The sequence below is a fragment of the Strix aluco genome, chromosome 5, assembly GCF_031877795.1.
Source record: "Strix aluco isolate bStrAlu1 chromosome 5, bStrAlu1.hap1, whole genome shotgun sequence".
NCBI classification, from domain to species: domain Eukaryota; kingdom Metazoa; phylum Chordata; class Aves; order Strigiformes; family Strigidae; genus Strix; species Strix aluco.
In genome coordinates this window covers 49,269,568-49,290,807 of record NC_133935.1, presented here as the reverse complement: position 1 = coordinate 49,290,807, position 21,240 = coordinate 49,269,568, and the positions used below count along the sequence as shown (strand labels likewise).

General features: G+C 39.3%; 1 protein-coding gene across 1 annotated transcript; it reads right to left on the bottom strand.

Moving 5' to 3' along the window:
• Positions 1–647: 647 nt before the first annotated feature.
• Positions 648–7,562, bottom strand: IL26 (interleukin 26). Its single transcript, XM_074825452.1, has 5 exons — positions 7,392–7,562; positions 6,961–7,017; positions 5,382–5,513; positions 1,336–1,401; positions 648–1,250 (listed from the first exon to the last, which is right to left on the bottom strand). Exons 1-5 carry the CDS (start codon positions 7,560–7,562, stop codon positions 1,164–1,166), a joined length of 513 nt encoding a protein of 170 aa, XP_074681553.1. The 3' UTR covers positions 648–1,163.
• Between the last annotated feature and the right edge of the window lie 13,678 nt (positions 7,563–21,240).

Here is a 21,240-nt window from a genome sequence, read left to right as displayed (position 1 = left end):
TTCAGGAGCGGGGATAACCAGGCTGCCTCCTACTGCTCCAGCAGGGACACCAGAGAGTTTCTGAGTGGTCCCTGAAGGAACAAAAATGAAGGTGCACTGACCATCGCCTGTTCAGAGAGGACATGTAGTTGGACTCTAGAATTGAAAGATCACCTGTCAGACACCAATCACCACCCCTGGGCTGCAGAAGGCCACAACTCAGAGGAGGAACTGGCTCAGGTTCTTCGATGTCAGCACACCAATGTATTCAATGCTCCTGACATACTAGTGCTATGAGATCTGAAATTTTGCAGAATCTCACCCCTGTGGAAGTGCAAACATACAGATTGGGAATATCTTCTTCTGGTAAATCTTTAAAAATGTGAGAAAACTAGAACTCCCTCTTCATTCTGTATTGTATGAAAGATATTTTGGAAACCACTACCATCATCTGAGTAAAAACTTCCCAATAATCTATCGCAAACTATTTTGCGATCCTAATCAAATGCAATGCATTTATTGTGTTTTCTGCATTGTGTGATCTCATGTAGAGCATGTGACATCTGAAGGTCATGCATGAATCATAGACCAAAGTTTTGACATTAATTTGGATATGTTTATTAGGAATCAATTATTACCTTAAATTAATAATAATGATAAGCAGCATATAATTAATTTTCTTATTTATATGTAGAACGACTCGTGTATACTGTTATACAGCTATAACAGTAAAAAAAAAAATTAGATCTTAGGGGAGGGATTTTCAAACGTGGTCCTCGTTGCTTTGAATTGTAATCACACAGGGTGGCACAAGGCATGGCTAGGTCATGCCCATGGCACATGGGACATTGTGTCTGATCCATACAGTAGCAGATTTCAAATTACACTTGTGCAATGTGTCCGGGGCTGCCTGTGAGGCAGCTGGCAGGCAGGAAGACAAGAAATACTTCAGCATGCTGTAACTGCTCTGGAGGCTGCTCTTGTACTGCAGGACAGACATGGCCAACCATGAAAGCTCTTGAAAATTCCTCTTTATGCCACTGTATTACAGAGGCTTTTCTTCAGTGGAAAGGAGTTACTGCCAGGCCCATTGTATGTCCAGCTCTCAGTTGATTTTCAGGACTTTTGGGTGAGGATCTGTTCTTAGCACAGAAGTAGCATGTTGTCTGTCGCTTCCTCGTTCTTCATACAATGGTTTGTATGCAGGCCTGAATCCAGGGAAGAAGAATATCCAGCTCATGGATGGCCTTGTAGATTCCCTTCTCTCCAAGCTGCTGAGAAGATAAAAACATAAGAAAAGAAACCACCCACAGATCTTGAACTGTGCAGCTGGCAGTCAGCACCTCCTGCTCTTACCTTAAGAAATGTTCTCTTTAACTTTTTGACTGCAGAAGTTAACCTTGTGGATGGAGCACATGGAAGCTGAAGGGATGAGAAGAAACCAAAAGAGCTTGTTGCAGCAAAGATGCTGATGTAAAGACATAGTGATAAGGAAGAGCCCAGCCCACAGTGTGGCACCACAGGACTACTGGTAAAATGTGTGAACTCAGCATCATTTCAGCATCTCCTGCTACTACAGATGTGTTATTTTACACATGTGTTTCCTGACAATTTGCGTTCACAGCACAAAAAATTGTAATATGAGTATCACTAAGCCTTCTTATTAAACACTTGTTATTTATCTCAGGGATCTTTACATTGGTTGCAGTTACAACTTGTGTACGGTGCAGCCTAGCTCTGAGATTCAAGGCCCTTTAACTTTTAACCTTCAGAGAAAGTGAGGCAAAGGGCCAAAGACCTTTGCGAAGCACAGAGGGCAATTTTGCACATTTCTGCAAACCCTTCAAATGTATTTAGAAAGTTAGTTTATGCCTCCCCTGATTTTCCTGCCCATTCCTCCACTGCCTGGCTAATTACAGGCTAATCCTGCACCCTTTTGTCAAGCTAAGTTTTCCATTAAGATCACTGGGAGCTTTCCCAGCAAGACCCTACCCAGCTCCCAGGCACCCCACCCAAATCAGTCAACAGTGTCTTACTTGCAAGTTCTGGCATCCCGCTATCCCCACTTTGATACCAGAGACACAAAGCTGTGCTATCGCCACAAGATTTGAGTTGGAAGCTGGTTTTAGGAAGGAAAGAGCTGATTAGTTCATCCTACAAGACCCGAAGGCTGCACCCTGGGTTTAACCCAACCAGCTGGGGCATGGCTGACAGCACCAGCAGCTCAGTGCTCCATCCTGGCACCCTGCCGGGCTCGGCCCTGTCCTTGACACCCAGCTCTGACAGAACAGGGCTGGCCAGCCACAGCGGGGTCGGCTGGTATTCCTGGAGCTGCCTGGCTGAGCTTTCTGAGCTGATTCCCCAACTTTCTGGGTTTTTCAAGGGGAAGAATCATTCTTTGAAGGAAAAAAAATGAAAAATCTGATGTTTTCCAATCTACAAACAAGGACAATATGTTTGAAAAGAAAAAAGGCAGAGAGCCTCAACTTATATGAAAAGAGATGACTGCTGAAATAGATGGTTAGTTCTTTCTACCTCACAGACAGTACTTTAAAAAGGAGCACAAATATTTTGAAGTTACCTTCTCTGCTTCTTAAAGTCATCTTGCAGGATGAAAGTGTAAGTAAAAGCAACTCTAATTTGTAAACCTTTAAAAGCCTTCTAACTAGGGCAGTTCTTTCTGACTTAGGGCTTTTTTTTTTTTAAGGTCATCTTGTGTGTTGCAGATTTCCACAGAAATCATTCAGTAGCACAACTGACCTTAAATGTCTGTGCTGGCTTGAGTGGTAATGCACATTACAAATTCTGTTCTTCCTTCATAAAGAGCAAGTAAACAAATGAACAAGCAAGTAATTCATTACAAGCAATGCTGCAATCTCTGTTCAAGGTCTACAAGTTCTGCCTACGATGATAGAGCAATGATTAAAAATCCTACAGTGAGTATATTGCTTTTCTGCACTCCACTCAAATACAAGAAGAAACTTCCATATCTGCTATTGATGTAGGAACAGAAGTCTGACCTCAGAAGCAACTTCATATAGTTCTCAGCAATGTTGCCGACTAGGGCACATGAGCTAGTAAACAGGTCAGTGGTACTGCAGGTAGATGCTCCCAGTATTTAAGGAAAAATGCCAGTTCCCTTCACTGTCCAGTCATAGTCTAAATGAAAGAACCTGGTTTCACTGAAAAAAAGGGATTTAGAGGTTTTAGAACCGACATATCTTGGGAAAAAAAGACTCAGGCTTCTAAATCATTGGAAGATATTAATGTTTCCTTGTTTGGACAAAACCAAGAACTAGTAGGGTGAGAAGCATAATGATAATATGGTACAAAGTCTTTGAAAGTGGCTTGGAGACAAATATTGTTAGGATTTTTAAATAGCATACATGCCTCTGGCTAAATTAAAGCCTGAGTTTACAAAACAAGATAGGGTGGGTAAGTATATAAAGATATCACTGTTTACCTCAATTGTATAAAAAATTTTATCCTTGAAAGGTAACAAATTCATTACATAAGTATGTTGCCATGGTGGAAATCCCTTCTGATAAACATAACTCAGCTAGATAATAAAAATAAAAGAGCTTATGTAGATGGATGAATGAGTTTATTGAGGAATACTATGATGGAGAAATCCCAAACTTGGTATTAGCAAAGGATCTATTACTTTCATTCTGTTCACAGTTTCTATTATTCTTTCACGTGGTTTTGTATTGTTGGCTTTGAATTAATACAAATACTTCAAAAAATATTAGTTTCCAGAAATGAGATGTCTCCTAGAAGATCCTGACAAGCCATCATTTCTCAAAGAGCTATTGTTTTTCTACTAACAGAGGAAGTCTTTTCTCTCCTATCAGTATTTTTTAAGATCCAGAAATGTAAATTGTTCTGTTTAGACTTGTGTTGAGTAAGATGTTGTCACTAATTATGAAAAAGAATGCAGGAGCTCTGAGAAATCTTCAGCATTTTGTCTCCATACAGCACAGAAGCAAATGTGTTACTAAGTTATATAGCAAACTCCAGTCACTGATGGTATTTCAGAATAACTGATAGTCTGAATTCAGTCACAGTTGACAGTGTGAACTCCTCAGCAAGTATTGACACTTGTATAGGGTGTAATTGCTTTTCCAGACAAGAATAAAATCTCTGTAAAGTATATTATAGCATAAAATATCTGGAATTTTGACAGACACAGAAAACCACAGCAGTGTGTTGAATGCTGTGAATAATGACCGTAAATTGCAACTGTTTAGCATTGTTTTAAATGCAGAACCTGAAAGCTAGTGGAGTTTTCTCCCATTGAGATTTGAATCTTGTTACATTCTAGAAATATTCCAGTTGTGTTCTGAGCTATAACTCTGCAAAGAGAACTCTGAAGCTGCTTATTTTTGCATTGCAAATATTTGTGTGCATGTAGAACCAATGTCCTTTTCTTTCATGCTACATGCAACCCAGGTTAGACAGTTTTGATTCATTAACATTTCATTGACTTCTCATCCTGTCCTCACTTATTAAAATTACTATAGACATTTGCCTGGATATCCATGGCTATATGTCACTCTAAGTCATGCTCCACTTTCTGGGACACTGTGACTTATGAGGACTGCAGGTTTAAGGGAAAAAAAAATAGCCATAAGACATAAAGATTTAAGACTCACTCTGTTGTTATTTATCTACCCTTAAAAGAAGATAAGAAATGATCCACAAGTGACAGTGTCATCTTAACATCATAGTATGTTAGTATGTTTATTTACATGGGCAAAAGTGTGCTTTAACTGCTGTCCTGTTGTTATTTACAGGGTGGGATGATGACATGGTGTTGGTAAAAATGCCTCTTCCCTGGGACACCTCGATCCACTCTAGGGACAAGGGACAGCATCACTCCCTGCTCTGACTGCAGGCATAGCTGACACATGGAAACTGTTCCAACGTGCTTCATAATTTAGTCCCTTCTTACTCATGAGACACCACCAGCTCTTTCAAAATTCAATATGGAGGAGCAGAGATGACATGTGAGTAAAGATTGCACACACCCAGTGGGTACACTGTTGAAGAAGCAAAGCATAACCAGTGTTACACCGTGGAAACTTGAGGAGCCACATTTCTCCCTGTGATTACCCTGTCTCTTTGCAGCTTTGGTGCTGAGAGGGCAGCACAAGGTGACATCATCATCAGGGAAGTGGCTTGTCTCCGTGGTATCTCCACCACCTTGCCTGCTCCCCACAAGGTCACGATGTTAAACTTCCCCAGCCCCAGCGGGGAAGTCCTTGGGAAGTTGGGTCCCCTGTGATGTGGGGCACACTGTGACGCTGAATCACCCTCTCCTTCTGCTGAAAAACTGTGATGGACCCTTCCCTAGCCTTTCAGATGGACAAAGTTAGTTTGGCTCTCAGGAATATACTCACACAGACATTCATGTTAGCTTTCAGGACCTGGAAGGCACTAATAACATACAACTTGTCACTTCCTACTCCAAGATGACTGAAAACATTTTTCATGTAGAAGGAGAGGAGCTGATCTCGAACATTGCAGTTTGTCTGAAAACAAAGTAGGTAAAGAGATGCCAAATGAAAACCTCACAAGTCAACTTCAGCCTAAAACCTCAGCCTTGTAAAAATATGCATGTTTAGAAAGCATATAATCAATAAAAACATTTTCATAAATTTTAGTATCCCATTGGATTGCTTCCTTTCTTTTTAAACAGCTCAATGAACACCTGTGGTTTCTGAAGGAAAGGCAGGATGATGCTGTGCTGGCAGCCAAAAGAGTATTAGTAAGACCAGTCATGAACAGAATTGACAGCATCAAATCTATTTAACACACAGAGAATAAACAGACGATAAACTGGGGAGTTAAGTCAGACCATCTTGGCCAAATTGTAGGAGTCATTGTGGGTGTCACTGTTCCATTCCTCCACATCAGTGTCCCATACCATTCGAGATGCTGTAGGGTATCCCACCCATCCTCAGTGGCTGCTCCAGAGGAGACCAGTCATCCTGTACACCCTGTGTCATATCTTCCTGGCCTGTGGGATCTCTTGGATACCCAAAGGTATTTAAAATGGCTATATGCCTATTTTTAGGCAATGGAGCCAAGTGTCAGGTGTGAAATTCCCACCAGGAGGGTAATGCAGCTGCAGATTAAGCCACCCAAATGCAGGTGTCCATGTGTAGGTCCCACAGGCAAGCAAGGAACCTTCACTCCCAAGGTAATCAATGAGATCCAGGGGAGCTCAAAGTCCAGTCTCTACTTAAGGATAAACTGACTCAGCTGGCCTGGCTGACTAGATCTCTGCATTAAGCAAGTTAAAATATCTCACACACTTGTAGTCACTTACAAATAGGCACCCCAAGTTTTGTGTCTCACTCCCATGCTGAATCACACTGGGGAACTCTGATCTCCCTCTTCCAGTGCACCTGCAGAGGTCAAAGCCCAAAGCAACTCCTTGGGTGTCCCGGCTGCTCTGCAGCATCCCTGGGCTATGCATGATACTGCGCACCCTCAGCAGAAGGTGCCTCAGCTGCTGGGACAGTGGCTGTAGCCCTAGTCCTCATGTGAATAGGCTGGTGCCTGAAAGCGTTGCTGAGGATGATCACAAGCAGCCAGCTGCTCACAGGAGGAGCAAGTGCTACCACGAGCACACTCCTCCCTGACACTGCAAACACTCTCACCCCAACTCCCCTGGCAGAGCACCACTGCAACCACCTAGAGACAAGTGCCTCCAGCCAGGCTTTCCAAATCCACCTCTTTCTCCCTGTACCATGCTCAACTCTCTGCTTGTCTCCCTTTCTATGGGGCAGAGATATTACTCTTCATCTAAGTGGAGGACTTCATTAAACATATGGCTTTCATAAATATAATGTCCTTCCCAATTAAACACAAATTATTTTCGTGTCAACTGTCATTCCTTTTGATCATGCATTCCTATCTCTACTGACCAAAGGAAAATCAAAGAAAATGGAAAACCAGTAATATAAATCTTACCATAAACAGCATTTTTGTTGTCTTTTTAAGAAGTCTTGTGTTCTTGATGAGATCCTTCTGTAAAATATAGTGTGCTAGTATTAATTAACCTAAGCAGAGAAAGGCAGACAGTTTTAAGTCTGGTTTGTACAAAACTTAGTATTAATAATAATAATCATCACCATCCTTTTCAAATGAGGACTCAGCAAATCTGTGTTCCAATCCCAACCTAGCTACAAACATCTTCCATGGCAAATTCCTTGGCAAACTCGTCACACTTCTCTATGCATCTTCCTTTTCCCCATCTTTACAAAAGGAGAAGTGTCATTACCCTGTCTCTCAGGACTGTAGAGATCATTCAGCTTATTAAAGTTTCCAAGTGCTCAGTAATTAAGCCAGTAAAGAAGCATCTACAAATAAAATAAACTTTTCAACTATTGGGATCAACTTACAGGAACAGATGATTTTAAACTAGTTGCCTTGATATACAGGTTCTCTGTCACTTGGGAGAGGAGTCCTTTTCGGCAGGTGTGCTTTCCTGTAGGTGACTTTTTGCCTTCCACAGTGAAAAGACAAAGCAGAACTAGAAGATGCACAGATCTGAAAATAGAATATACTTTCATCTTCGCTCCTAAATCTTCGTGCTTCTACAGTCACACCAGCGTATGTGATACAGCAAGACTGGTTAGATGACAGAGGTTAACCTAATTTTGTTAACCCTCAAAGCAGCTTCTGCACTGAGATGCTCACGTAGATAACCTATTGCTCATGTGCTGGCTGATCAGTATTGTTGCTGTGCTTTTTTATACATCTTGCTCTACTTTCAACAAATTTGACCACAATCATCTGTGACGTTTTTCTAAATGATATCTCCATATTTACTGGCAGCAGGGTCAAGGTTTCCAAGAAAGAAGAACTTCCCTCTCATATGAGAAGTCTTCTTTCATTTAAGTGGTGGTCAAGTGAGGAAAAAGGAGTTGAGCTGGTTAGTTTGGTTTCGTAACAAAGTGTACCAAATGTGTGAAATTTTTTTTGATTTTTCCACAAAACCTTACGGCAGCACTTTTCTGAAAGGTAAGGGCCTGGAGAAAAAAAAAAAAAATCTTTGCTAATTCACCCTAAGAAACATTACAAAATCAGTTATCTATAAGGAGGTTGGACTGCACTGCCTTTAAAACTTCACTGTCCAGTCTTTAAGTGTTTTGTTTCAGGGGTACAGCAACTAGTAGCAAAGGAGTTTGCTGCCTATTTTAATCTCTGCAATTAGTCTTTTCCCAGGGCAGGATTAGCCCTTGTAGAAGCAACAGGCTGTTTAGTGTGAAAGAGGAGACTCCAGGGAGGGCTCTGTTCAAGGACTGGGGCACACCTGGCTATCAAGTTGCCTCATGAGCCCGCTAAGAGCCACAGGCACTGGGATATAATGTGCAAGACCCCAGCATACCCACCACAGATGTGGTAAAAGTAAAACTATAGAGTCAGATGGTCACTATTCTACAGAGTTGCTCAGACATTGGGCAGTCTATGTGTCTGGTCTGTCCTGAGACAGCCAAATGCTGAGAGTTTCTCAGGTACTACTCCAGACATGCAAGGAACATCACACCAAGGATAGACTTGGAAATGCTTAAGTGACACCAGCATGTGAGGCTGTTAAGCCAAGGAAGGACGTAAGTCAAATATCAAGACCCCTGGGACTGGCTGAGGTGTATGCAAGAAGATGGAGATAGAGGTTTTTGGTCCAGCATAGCAATACTTCAGCCTACAGTGATACCATTTTTGTTGGAAGTAAAAGCAAGCTCTTGAAATGTTCACCCAGGAGAGAGTTTTTTACTCCTTTAATGTTTCAAGAGCAACACAGAAGGACTTAAACAGATCAGAGAAAATTAAATAAACTACAGCTGATACCACTCAAAGGGACCTTGAATTTCCAGTGCCAGCAGCAGAACTGTATGCCCCTCTATGGCACTCATGCCAGGGTCATGACCTGGCTTTGGGAGGAAGAAAGGTTAGATGAGCTGAATAATAAACTCATCCAGCCTTGGTCCCACTGGCCATTTACACAAACAAATATACATGTAGCCTCCAGGCCAAGCTGAACTCACATCCAGCTTCAAGTAACCCACCTGTAACAGCTCTTGAAAATGCCTTTTACCACAGGACCATCCACACATCCCAGTAGCTTCACCAGAACTGAAGTGCTGATGGGGTCCAGGGACAAAGACGACCAAGAAGGGGAGGAGAGCTTAGACTTTTGGAAAGTGGAGATGATGGAGACCGAGGCCTTATGTGCATTTTAGTGCTCATTTGAACTGTGGTCTGTACTTAAACTCTCTAAATCTATCAGGCTTGCCAGATGAGGTGCACCAAAACTCAGAGTACAAGGTATATGGACAGCAGATTAACCACTTACTCCTACTTTGTTCCTGGAAAAGGATCTCAAACAATAGCAAGAGTAGAGTCAGAATGCAAAACTGCCTTGGGTTCCCCAACGTGTGTTACTCCCTGGTCAACAGTTTTCCTCTAATTGGAATAAATGGGTCATGCAGCCAGTCTGTAATGGCTTTTCAGAAGAAAATCAATAATTTTCAACATCTCTGAAACTTCTGATGTTGCTGGAAAACCCTTGAGCCCACAAGTTTCATTTTGTCTGTTCTGTGATCTCCACTGCTTAGAGGGCTGTAGCAGTGATAGTGTTGTGTTGGGCTCTAGAGACCTCCACACATGAATCAGCAAGCATCTTACTGAATTGGCTAACTTTTCAACTGACTGGTGTAAAAGGATGCAGATAGATGCAGATGCATGGTGACTATATTTTTAAAAAAATAATAGGTAAAAAGGAAATAGGGCTTTCCTATCTCTCCTCTCATAGAAAGATGGTGGGTACCATTTAATATCCGATCCTGTAAAATCAGTGACACTTCCACATTTTTTGATATACTGACTTAATTACTAGTCAGAGAATAGCAAATATTCTTTAACTTTCTCATCTGATACTTCTTCAGAAAAAAAGATGGTCTCTTTTGGGATCTCATGTAGCTCTTTGTACACTGGATTTTAGTGCTACTTTCTCACTCAGATATAATTATAGTATAAATAATATAGAATACCAAAGAACCAGCATTATTCAGTATTTGAAAGTTATATGAAGCAGATAAAGAAATTAATTCAGGGACTCCAGCCCTTTTAGCAAAGACAAAGAAAATCTGCAAAGCTTTGTATGGTTAGTGAAACTGAAATATCCAGAGCCAGTCTGAGGACAACAACAAAACACACCACCAAGCATGTTGACTTTCAGACCTAGGCTGGGAACCACGGGAATTCAAGGAGTCTGCCCCAAAGGAAATAGGATCTCTTCAGAGGAAAAATTTTAGATGTACAGTATCAGTGAATACTTAAGGAACAATACAGTACTGATAACACACGCAAAGTTAATGTGTTACTTCAATACAAGATGTGTAGCTTACGGTCATAAGAACGAAAGAGAAAGAAAATAACTAAAAAAAAAAAAAGAATAAGAAAAGCTAACAGACTTATTAGAGGAGAAAATCTTGCCTGATTTACTCTGGCTAGGGACTAAGTTTCAAAGGCGGCTGTGTGTGACCTATGCTCCACATGAGTGCATGAGAACACCAGCCTGGAGAAGATCCTTTCTTCACTGTCTTCTTGTGAACCATGGAATTGTCTTGATCTATATGAGTTCATTAGATATTATTAATATTAAATTATCTTTATGTAGAACAACCAGATACATCTACCACCGCTGCAAAGTTTTGTTAGTCTATTTAACATAACAATCATACCTACCGGTTGTTTTGCAGCTTAATTGGCTTTCTGATCTCCATCCATAAAAAGCCTCATCTAGTTTCTTAATTCTGAATCTTCTCACCTTTCACATTTTCTGTTTATTTTATTTTCTGTTAGTATCTAAATTAGTTGTGTACTTCCTACAAATGTTACTCATATTAGCTGCTGCTAATGTTATGCTGTCTCTTGGGACTATTTTCTACTATTTCTTTTGTTCCCTTATACTGTTTAATTCACTTTGGTTGTCAGAAAAATAATAGATCTACATGAAGAACTCCAGTATTTGTGCTGGAAATGTGATTTGATGAGTAACAATGAAGTCTAGTGAGATTTTCCAAAAACTGAAGGTGACAATACTACCATAGGAAATAAAAATTGAGATACCCTAGTGCCTCCATTGGAGAAAGAAGTTTGGAGTGGAGCAGCTCCTAGCATTCAGAACTGATTCTGAAATTTTATGAACATGGTTGCAATGAACATAGGTACATAGGTAAGCACAAAATACCCACCAATGTTTAAACATTGTTTCTTGTAACTGTCTATTATTATAATAGTAACCTTTGGAGCTGCTGTAGATTTTGTACAACTACTGAACAACTATGAGCCAATTTTTCAGACACCCATGCAAACTCAGCACATAGGCACCCAACAATTCACTGCCATCAGCTTCAATAGTCATAAAAGGCCAAGGAACAACAGAATAGCATGACCAGATGGTACTAGCAGCTCTTGCTTAAATATTGTTATGGTTAGGAAAAAACCCTACATAACAGAAATTGGGACAGTCAAGATGGCTAAAAACATTGGATGCCTAGGATTGGATGGTAGTCTGGTGCTTTTCTCATTCCTAAGTATGAAATCACTACCCTTGTTCTCATGACACACCCACACTACATGGTACCTGTCCAGGTGCCCCTCAACTGCCTTTGTTGAGGTGCAACAAGGGTTGAGGTTGGAAAGGACCTCTGGAGGTCATCCTGTCCAACCCTCCTGTTCAAGCATGGCCACCTAGACCCAGTTGCCCAGGGTTGTGTCCAGTCAGGTTTTGAATATCTCCAAAGATGGGACTCCACAACCTCTCTGGGCAACCTTTGCCAATATTTGGTCACTCTCACAGTAAAAAACTGTCTTACTGTGTTCAGATGGAATTTCAAGCATTTTAATATGTGCCTATTGCCTCTTGTCCTGTCACTGGGCACCGCTGAGAGGAGCCTGGCTTATTCTTTACTCCCCATCTCAGGTATTCGTACACATTGATAAGATCACCCTGACCCTTCTCTTTTCCAGGCTGAACACTCCCAGCCCACTGCTTCTCCTCAGATGAGACATGCTCCAGTACCCTAATTATCTCTACAGCCCTCCAACACTACAGCTACACATCCACCACACTCAGAATTTTTTCACTCTATGCCTTAGACAAACTTCATAAAAATGTTAATGCGTTAAGTAAAGCATAAATCAGACTCAAACCTAGATGAAGAAGACAAACCAAACCAAAAAAAAAAACCCCAAACCAAACCCAATTACATATCCTCTGGGCATTTGCATCTCTTTGCACTTTATGAGTAACATCTTTTGAGTAAGCCTCAAATGTGAGTTGCTATAAAACACGCTGTTAATCTGCTCTCATCTTCAAGAAACACACAGACTGGTTCAAGTGGTGGATCTCCCTGTGCTACTGTGTTTTGGTTTGGTGACACGTGGCCAACAATTGTCTGTCAAGCTAGTTTTACTTCAGCCATCTGATAGGAAGGTCTCAGCACATTCAGTCTTTTCAGAGACAGATTACAGAGTATATTCAGGGTCTAGTTTGAAATCACCAAGGTACTAAAACTAAAATTTTGCCTCTGTGCACAGAAAACAGAAAACAGTTGAAGTTTTCAAAGCAGTAGCAATTTTTATGGCCAGCGATTAGCTGCTGTGAAAGAATGCTCAGCACTTTCTGAATATCAAAAGATGCCTTTCAAATGTTTCCAGCTGTGAAATTAAAAATCAGTAATCACTTCATGGCTAGGCAAGGAGCTGAATTTGACATAAAACCTTTATGTATATAGTCTTTACTAGTCACATTCTTGTAGTCTTGTATTTGAGAAAAAAAGATTATGAAAGAAAGAGATATGAAAATGTGTTTGAGCATGTTCACATCGTTCCCATCAATCAGTCAAGTGATCTCATTTAATGACAGTGATTCAGTCCCCAAATTCTTTAGAAAACATTCGTCTGTACCACCAAACTCACACTAGGAAATCCCTGTACAGCGGTATTTCTGCAGAGTGTACAGATGTGCTCAGCAATAATGGACAGTTCAGCTTGCCCACGTAGGCAGGCAGTGATTCCAAACTCTTCATTTTCTCTTGCAACATAGAGGAGTGTTTAAGAGTCTGTGACCTGCTTTTTCTTGTAATTTCATTGTGGCTTTATAAAAAGGTTGTACTAAAATTATGAAAGGAAAAAACAAACAAGATGGAAACCTGGCCCTGATTCTGGGGTAGGAGGATGCCCACAGCTGCAAGGCTGGTGGAATTGGGTTGGTTTGCATGTCACTACTCTTACACTGAAAATCTCTCTCCTTCTACCTTTGTGCACCATTTTTCAGTTTTATCTCTCCCCCTAATTTTTTTCACCCTTCTTGCTTGTTTCTCTTTTCAAATTTAGACAGGGTGCCCATACAGCTCTAGGAGTAACATCAACTGGAAGCTGGGCTAGAAGATTGTGAAGCTGCAGAAACTACAGCCTCCATCCTGGAAAGATTTCTTGGTGTGGAAAAGAACATTTTTTAAGACATGAATTGAGCAGACTGCTCTGAGGTGGCTGTGTCCTGTGAGAAACAAATTTTGATATGTAATTTAAAATAGTAATGAAATATAGAATTTCTGGACAATATTCAGAAACAACAGTGATAAGTTAGGACATACAGAGGTATAAGTAACCTAACCAGACACTGGTGAACAATAGTGGGATTGAACCTTTCAGCTGGCATAGCCATGTTAACAGCATGCAGCAAAACAAACTTCATTAAGAAAAATCATTATAGTTGATCTTTATTGGCAAGAATAGTCTTTCATTTGAAAAACAAAACAAAACAAAAAAACAGAAAAACAACTGTGTAAGAAATGCTGGCTTGTGGTAAATTTCCATAGTCGGACTGACTGATGCAGAATGACTATGACCTTGATTCTCCAATGGTAGCACCAGACAATAAAAGCAAGGCAAGCAACAGTGCAATAGGCAACAAGATGATGTTCCAGAACATTTTATTCCATTGGAGGTGCCATTCTCCCTCCAGTGAACTTAAACCTATTGTTAATAAAGGTGCTTCCCTCAGTTATGTTTCCCTTGGAAGTAGTCCTCAAGCCCTGAGAAGTCTGTGACCTTCAGTCAGAGATTGCTGCCATGGTGCCATCTCCCCAGCTTTCGTTCAACAACCCCTCCGTGTCTCCGGACTTCCCATTGTGTATCTGCTTTCTTTGTGAAGTGGTGCTTTCAATGAATGTCATCAGTAGGGGCATTTTTTGTGGAACATTTACTGATTTAATTTCAGATATGATCACATCTGGCACTTTGTTGCTAGAGAAGATATAGGAGCCAAATAATAAATTACTCATGAGAGGTTCATTTTCCAAAGCACGTGAAATCCTGTGGCATGGGCCACATAAGTGAGCACTAGAGAAGTACTTGAGGGTGGAGTAAAATCTGGGTTTCTTGTTGGCAGTATTTATAAAAAAGAGATTGTAATGTAAAGACTCCAAAAAGTTATAGAAAAATAAAATATCACAAAATATAAGTAGCACTTAGAGAGAGAGAACAGATGCCACATGTCAAAATATGCATTGAGATTTTCACTTTGGATCAGGGAGATTTTGAGGGTTTTTTCCAATTAAAACAATGAGGAAATTTCATGTTACCATCTAAAAGATAACATTGCTTATTGCAGTTAATATAATTAAATCTAATTCAGCAAATATTAAGTTAGATCTAGAAACCAAGGAGATAATAATGAAGTTCATATTTCTTACATTATTTGTAATTTATTTTAGAAACTTAGGAAAAGAGTAAAATACTAGTTATATATAACTTTGGATAGCTTGTTTGTCTGAAGTTTCACTCTTTACCCTATTTTTAGGCTTTACTCTTTACTTAGTCTGTAACACAATATGTAAAAACATGCACAATGTTTAAATTATGGAAGAGATTTTTTAACAAACACCTTTAAGAACTTCTTAAACAAATCAGAAATATTCCATCTCTTACTATTTGTAGATTTAGCAAAGTTTTTAGGGAATCATTATGTGCAAAATTATAATTAGAGACCTGAGCATTGACTTTACAAACTCCCGTATATCCAGTTAATTTTGTAACTGTGACAGAAGTTTAAATCCCCTAATATGCTTGTAGGAGTGAAGTGAAACTAATTAGGAAGTTGTTGATGTTTTCTATATGAAAATAGCTAATTTTCATTTTTTAAAATACAGACCCATACTTTCCAGTGAACATCCAATGAAAACTTTAATTTTTTTTTTTTTTTTTAGAATTTAATATCAGTACTGGGCTTTCCAGTCTTTGAGTTTCCAGGAGAAAATCAACACTTAGGTAGAAAAGCAGCAAAACCATAAATTTCTTCACAAAACTAATTTTCTACCAGCAGAAATAAAAAAAAAATCTGATGGAAAAGGGCCTCCAGTCTTAATAAAAGTTTCAGAGCTACCATTTTCTACAAAAAAAGGGAAAAAAATTATTTGCCATCATTCTTTTGATTATTTGTATTTGTTACATCAGCCGAAAGAGGTTAAATCTACACTCCTCTGTATGGGGTGGAAAAATCACATGGCAACCTTGATTTAATGACTTTTTTCCCATCTCTAATAAAAACTTTCAGTACTTGTACCCATTTGGAAAGAAGCTTTTATCAATCTCACTGCAAACTTTATTGAATTTTGACCCAATACCAGACACCAAACAAGCTCTTCAGGGGTTGTAAAATGTTCCCTTTCATTTCCAGGCTTAGATTAGATTATTTGAAAGCAAAGTTTTCCACATGAGGATTCCTTTCCTTGGGAAGGAGGATTTTTCTAGCAGTTCTTCATTCAGCTTAGCAATTCCATAAAAATCAGAAGATTTGTTGCCTTGATATTCAGCCAACCTGTTTCAGAACTTGCAGGCAAGCCCTGAAGTGTCCCAGGTCTGAAACGTTTGCCCAAACCTCTGAACATACTGAGGTTTATTTTTACTAATCTGTGACTTCTGAAAAACAAACATTTTATTTATCATATACTCCTGTAACCCACACAGCAAAGATCAGGAGATAATTTATCAATCTGCAACCTCTCTCTTGTCTCCGTTATGATAATGAGGCTACAGCATAAACCTAATTCTCCCAGCTAAAACTTCATACTGCAGCTCTAAGAAATTCTGTTTTACTTTTCAGAAGTGCAGAAAAGATGAGTTGCTCCCGTCTTCCTATTTTCATAGAAACCTCACATGCTCATCTCACCTAAAACACGTTCTTTATTATTTATTCATTTCCAATGTCACTGGATTACTAACATAAACTGAAGTTCATAACTGCAAGAGTGTGAAAAGTACCGATGGAAAATTAATTAAGAAATGAAAAACGAAATCTAAATTTATGTTCTTACTGCTAAAAGGTTTCCGAAGTAAAATGGCAAAAAAGCATCTAGACAAAGATGCTTGTTTCTGGTTCTTTCTCTTGCTAGTAGCTTGACCCGTGAGCAACATAACACCCTGAAGTCCATGCCTGGGATTTGTCACGGCCAACCATAGACCACTGGAGGTTGGATGTCTGAGACTGTGCTCATCACCCACGGCTGATGGAGGAGACCGAGCCCTCAGAGGGCACCTCCCTTCATCTGCCTAATATCCTTGCTGCTGACGGAGCTAGAGACAGGCTCTGTGGGAGCCTGTGGGCAGCACCTCAGACTTTTCTAACTAGTTTTCTGGCACCAAAGCTAGGGCAGATGACTAATACAAGGCTATTATCAAAATGGGGAAAACTTGTGGTGCTTTACAAATTTACAGGATCAGAGTCTTGGTCACGGATTTATTTTGTGTTCCCAGCCACTGCCCAGAAGTCCTTCTCATGTGGCAACTGAATCATTGGAAGATTAAAAATGAGATCATGATGCTAAGGTTGAGCATCTTCTTGTTTTGGAGGCTTCAACTGCACATGTCAAGTTAAACCAGATATTTCATGTGCAAGTAACTGTCTTGCATTTTCTGAGACACACATAGGTCCTGTCAAACCAAGATGCTTTCCTAAACTTAATGGAACCTCTGTTAAATACAGGAGCAATGATCATGGTGTTGAAGTTGACATGTTAATTCCTACAAAATAATCATATTATTTGCTAAATGCTGTGCTTGACAAACAAGTATTCTCCATTTTTGGGTTACCAAAGGAAAAATGAGCATCAGAGTTGATAATCCTTAAATCTGGGATTATCTACCTAAAATCTCAGTTATCCAACTTTTTTTGTGATAAAATATGAAAAAATTTTCTTCTCCTATTCAAGACTGACAGGAGTCACATTATAAAGGATAACTACTAAAGGAAAAAGGTTTGTCAAACCAGAAATTTTAGAGATGTGTTTAATAAGAAGTATAAACCTAAAACAAAGCCTGGATAGTTTTAGACCAACAAAAAAACCAGTCACTGCAGTGACAAGTAGTGTTTAATCTATTTTTTTTGAAACTCTGCTTCCCAAATAAATGTCAATACATTGGACTTTCTGGAACAAGCCTTTCATTGGAGCAGTCCAATTCATCACTTCCATCTTAACATCTGTGTTGAAATATTTAATCTTTTCTTATAATTAACTTGATACAGTCACAACCTACAAGGCTGATCTTATACACTTTGAAGCCAGTAGGAGTTTTCTTTCTATCTTCTATGGAGCAGGAACACACATGATGAGCTAATCCATTGGGGAGCTCTTACATGTCAAGGCCCAATGCAAAAGACAGATCAGAAAGTCAATCTTAACAATTGCATAGGTTTTAGACTTTACCACAGATACGTAATTGCCCCATTCCTTTCATAGTTTAATGAACATCATCACCCCTCCTTAAATGTGCTGTAGGAATTGGAAACAACCCTCTTTTGGAAAACTATGTGACAAAATAAACTTTAAATCAATGCAATTTTTCAGTTTTTGGAAAACTGTATCATTTTGCTTTCGGTCATTTGAAACTAGGGCCACAATTTCTGTTGAAGAACCTTACTGGTTCTTGCAGAAACAACCATAAAACAGTTTCAAGTCAGCTAGCCAAAGACATATTCTTCACTCTGTTTTTTCAAAATATTTTGATCCATGTTGTCCTGAGCAAAACATAAAATGTTTTTAGTTTAGATTTGCCTTTTCTCTTTATGCAATCCTAAAGAAGAAAAATGGCCTGATCTTAGAAATATTTAATGCTGTGACTTAATCCTTCATACTCAAAAAATGTTTACATTTGGGTCTCACGAGTTAATTTGCTGAAGATAAATGGACAGTTCTTCTCAAAATAATTTTTTTTTAATTTCTTGCTGGAGGAGGAAAGATGTAGGAATATCTTCTTTTCTAAACCATTCATCAGTGAATTCCAGATTAAATTATAATGATATCTCTGACTTTGACCAGGGACTTAGAGTTTAAAGGTTAAACAGAGAGAGTAATTTCCTAGACTTCAGAGGAAAACTTTTCACTTACATAGTTGTTTAACACTTTTGCTAGTGGTGAAATTCATATAGTTCATCTGATAAGGTCTGCAGATGCGTGTTAACCAATAAAAAGGTGTTACAGATATGTGTTAAGAAGCATGCATAGCCCCAAAAATGCCATCAGCCTTAGCTTCATTTGTATTTTGTAATTATTTACCTCACACAAATAAGACTTCCTAACAAATTCTTGAATGGCACAGAATCCTAGACTGGATCCCCTGAAAGGTTGCATTACTTTCCATCCTAAATATGTTATTTTATGTAACATATCATTGGGTAGTGACCTGCCAAAAATACCCTAGGTCCCACAGAACTACATTGTAGGTTTTTCTTCTTTCCACAGTCACTACCTTCTTCCTGACAGCATCATTCATAAGCCTGAGATTTACTGTAATGACTCTGCCAATCCTGCTTCACATTAGTAGGTCAGTTCTGCTCCAGATTACATCAATTTTACAAACATCCATTGAGTACTGATGATGGCTGTGACTGAAAAGTTTATCAGGCATTTACTGTTGTTCAATGCTGTCCATACCTTCTTTAAAGCAGCTAAATGTTTAGCTAATTGTGCTCTAAAGCACCGGCTGACATAATCACATGCCGCTGGTTTACTATCAGGATAACTTTAGCTCTTTGCATTGTCTAGGATGTACTTCCAGCAGCAAATTGGAAATATCAACCCTCTATTATTCTAGGTCACTTAAGGAGTATATATTTAGACACTGAACATGTAAATCTCACAACTAACTAACACTCCATGCAATATATTTAAGAGATGTTTCTTAAACTGTCACCAATACTTACTCAGCAGGATGTGGAAACTTCTATTCATGCTTTGCGTTCCTCTGTCTTCAAAATAGGAAGTTTCAGAGGTAGTTTAAATGTTTTACAATTATTTATGTAACAAAAAAAATGCCTGTTCTTGTCATTTAATGTAAGTGAAGCGGAGGAAGAGTCAACAAAACACAAATTTGGTGGTAGGGAGCTCTGTCAATGTTTGCTTGGGAAGAGGTCCTCCAGCCTCTACAGTGGAGGTGTCCTCACTGAAGGATGTGGAGCAGGTCACTTCCCTAATAGCGCTAGGTCGAGGACCTCTGGGAATTAGAAATAGTCCATGACTTGGAGGTAGGCTGAGGAAAGGAAAATAGGGCAACACAAGTTAGAATTGTGTGAACAACGGAGTTTCTCTTTGGTGACCCAACTGAAAAATTAAACCAAAAAAATTCATTTTGGGTCAGCCCAAAGCACTTGTCCAACTCAAAATGAAACAGCTCATTTTGCTTTCAAATCTCTTTTCAACCTTTGAAAGAAAATGTACATAAAATTCTAAACCAAAACACTATTTTGAAACGTAAAACTGAAATATTTTATTTAGAAAATGTCAGAACGAAACATTTCAGCATGATTTTCCTTTTTAGAGCTGTAACTATTGACTGAATTGAAACCCAGCTTGCCTGACTGAAAGCATATCTTTATTTTCTTTTGGTCAGTAATTGTTTGTCCCAGACATTTCCCCTGCTTGTAAGGGAAACCTCCTATGACTTCTACCTCCTTTGTCTGTTCAGAATTGACCATTGCCTGCCATCCTGCACACACCCACAAGTCACACATGCCCTGCAAGAAAACCTATGAAGGAAATTCTGCAAAATTTGCTGTGTGGCATTTCCAGGGCTCCAGCTCATGAGGTTTCCATGGTAGAGTCTTCCAGCTGGTGGTTTTCAAGGTTCAAGAAGTTAATAAATAGTTGAATTTGCTTTTACATTTTTGTGGACTAATGGGTTTTCATCAGGGTTTAGCCCCAGCATGGGAAGCTTGAGAGATTGATTTCACACTTCTGTGTAGGGCAGCTCAACAAGGACAATGTGGAAGAGGCCTAAAGGAAGTAGATGGAGGAAAGAAGTTAATTATCCATTTGAAAAGAGATGATATCAATGAGGAACAGCACGTGTGTGGTTCATGGTCTAGTCTCTATTTATAATCAAGGAAGAAAACAGGTACTTTCAGGGCAAAGTCATGTTATTCAGTCCAACAGTCTTTATAAACCTCTAATGTAGATCAGATGAATGACACCTGGATAATTCCTATTACCCTCCATTGACTATAAAGGGAGTTGTGTGTATCTTGGGAATAGACGGTGTCTGTCCAAGATCAGTGAGATGAATTCCCCAGTTGGTGCTTAACCTCCTTCCCTTTGCTGTCAGCTGTCACACATTCAAGTGATAAGAGAAAAGATGTCAGCCAACAGCTCTTGACAACATCACTGCTTATCTCACAGGAAAAAAATATAAATATCCTACTGAATATAGTAAAAGATTAAAACCCAGCACTGTACCAAAGCCTGGCTGTCTGTCACTATTGGGTCACTTTTGCTTTGACTGTGAACAGGTATGTAATTCATATGCTGTGAGATGCAAATGACAGTGTGAAGCAAAGTAAACTATGTTGATTGCATCTAGTTTGACAGGTAACAGGCCTCCATCATCCAGATGGATTTTATGCCAGTCTAGTATGTAAGTTACCACGAGAAACTGTTATCATTTCAGTTCACATAAACCTTGTTCAAATTAGGTATAAATGGATGTTTTTATCTCAAAATCACTCTGATTCAGGAGCAACATGGGATAGTTTAATCCCACTTCAGTGCTGTCTAGCTTCAACAGCTCATGTAAGACATGTTGAGACTTTTTTTGGAATAACTTTGAATTCACTTTGAATTTAATTGATGAAGCTACCAAGGTAGATCAAGATAGATTCTCTGCCAACATTTTTCCCATATTACAGTA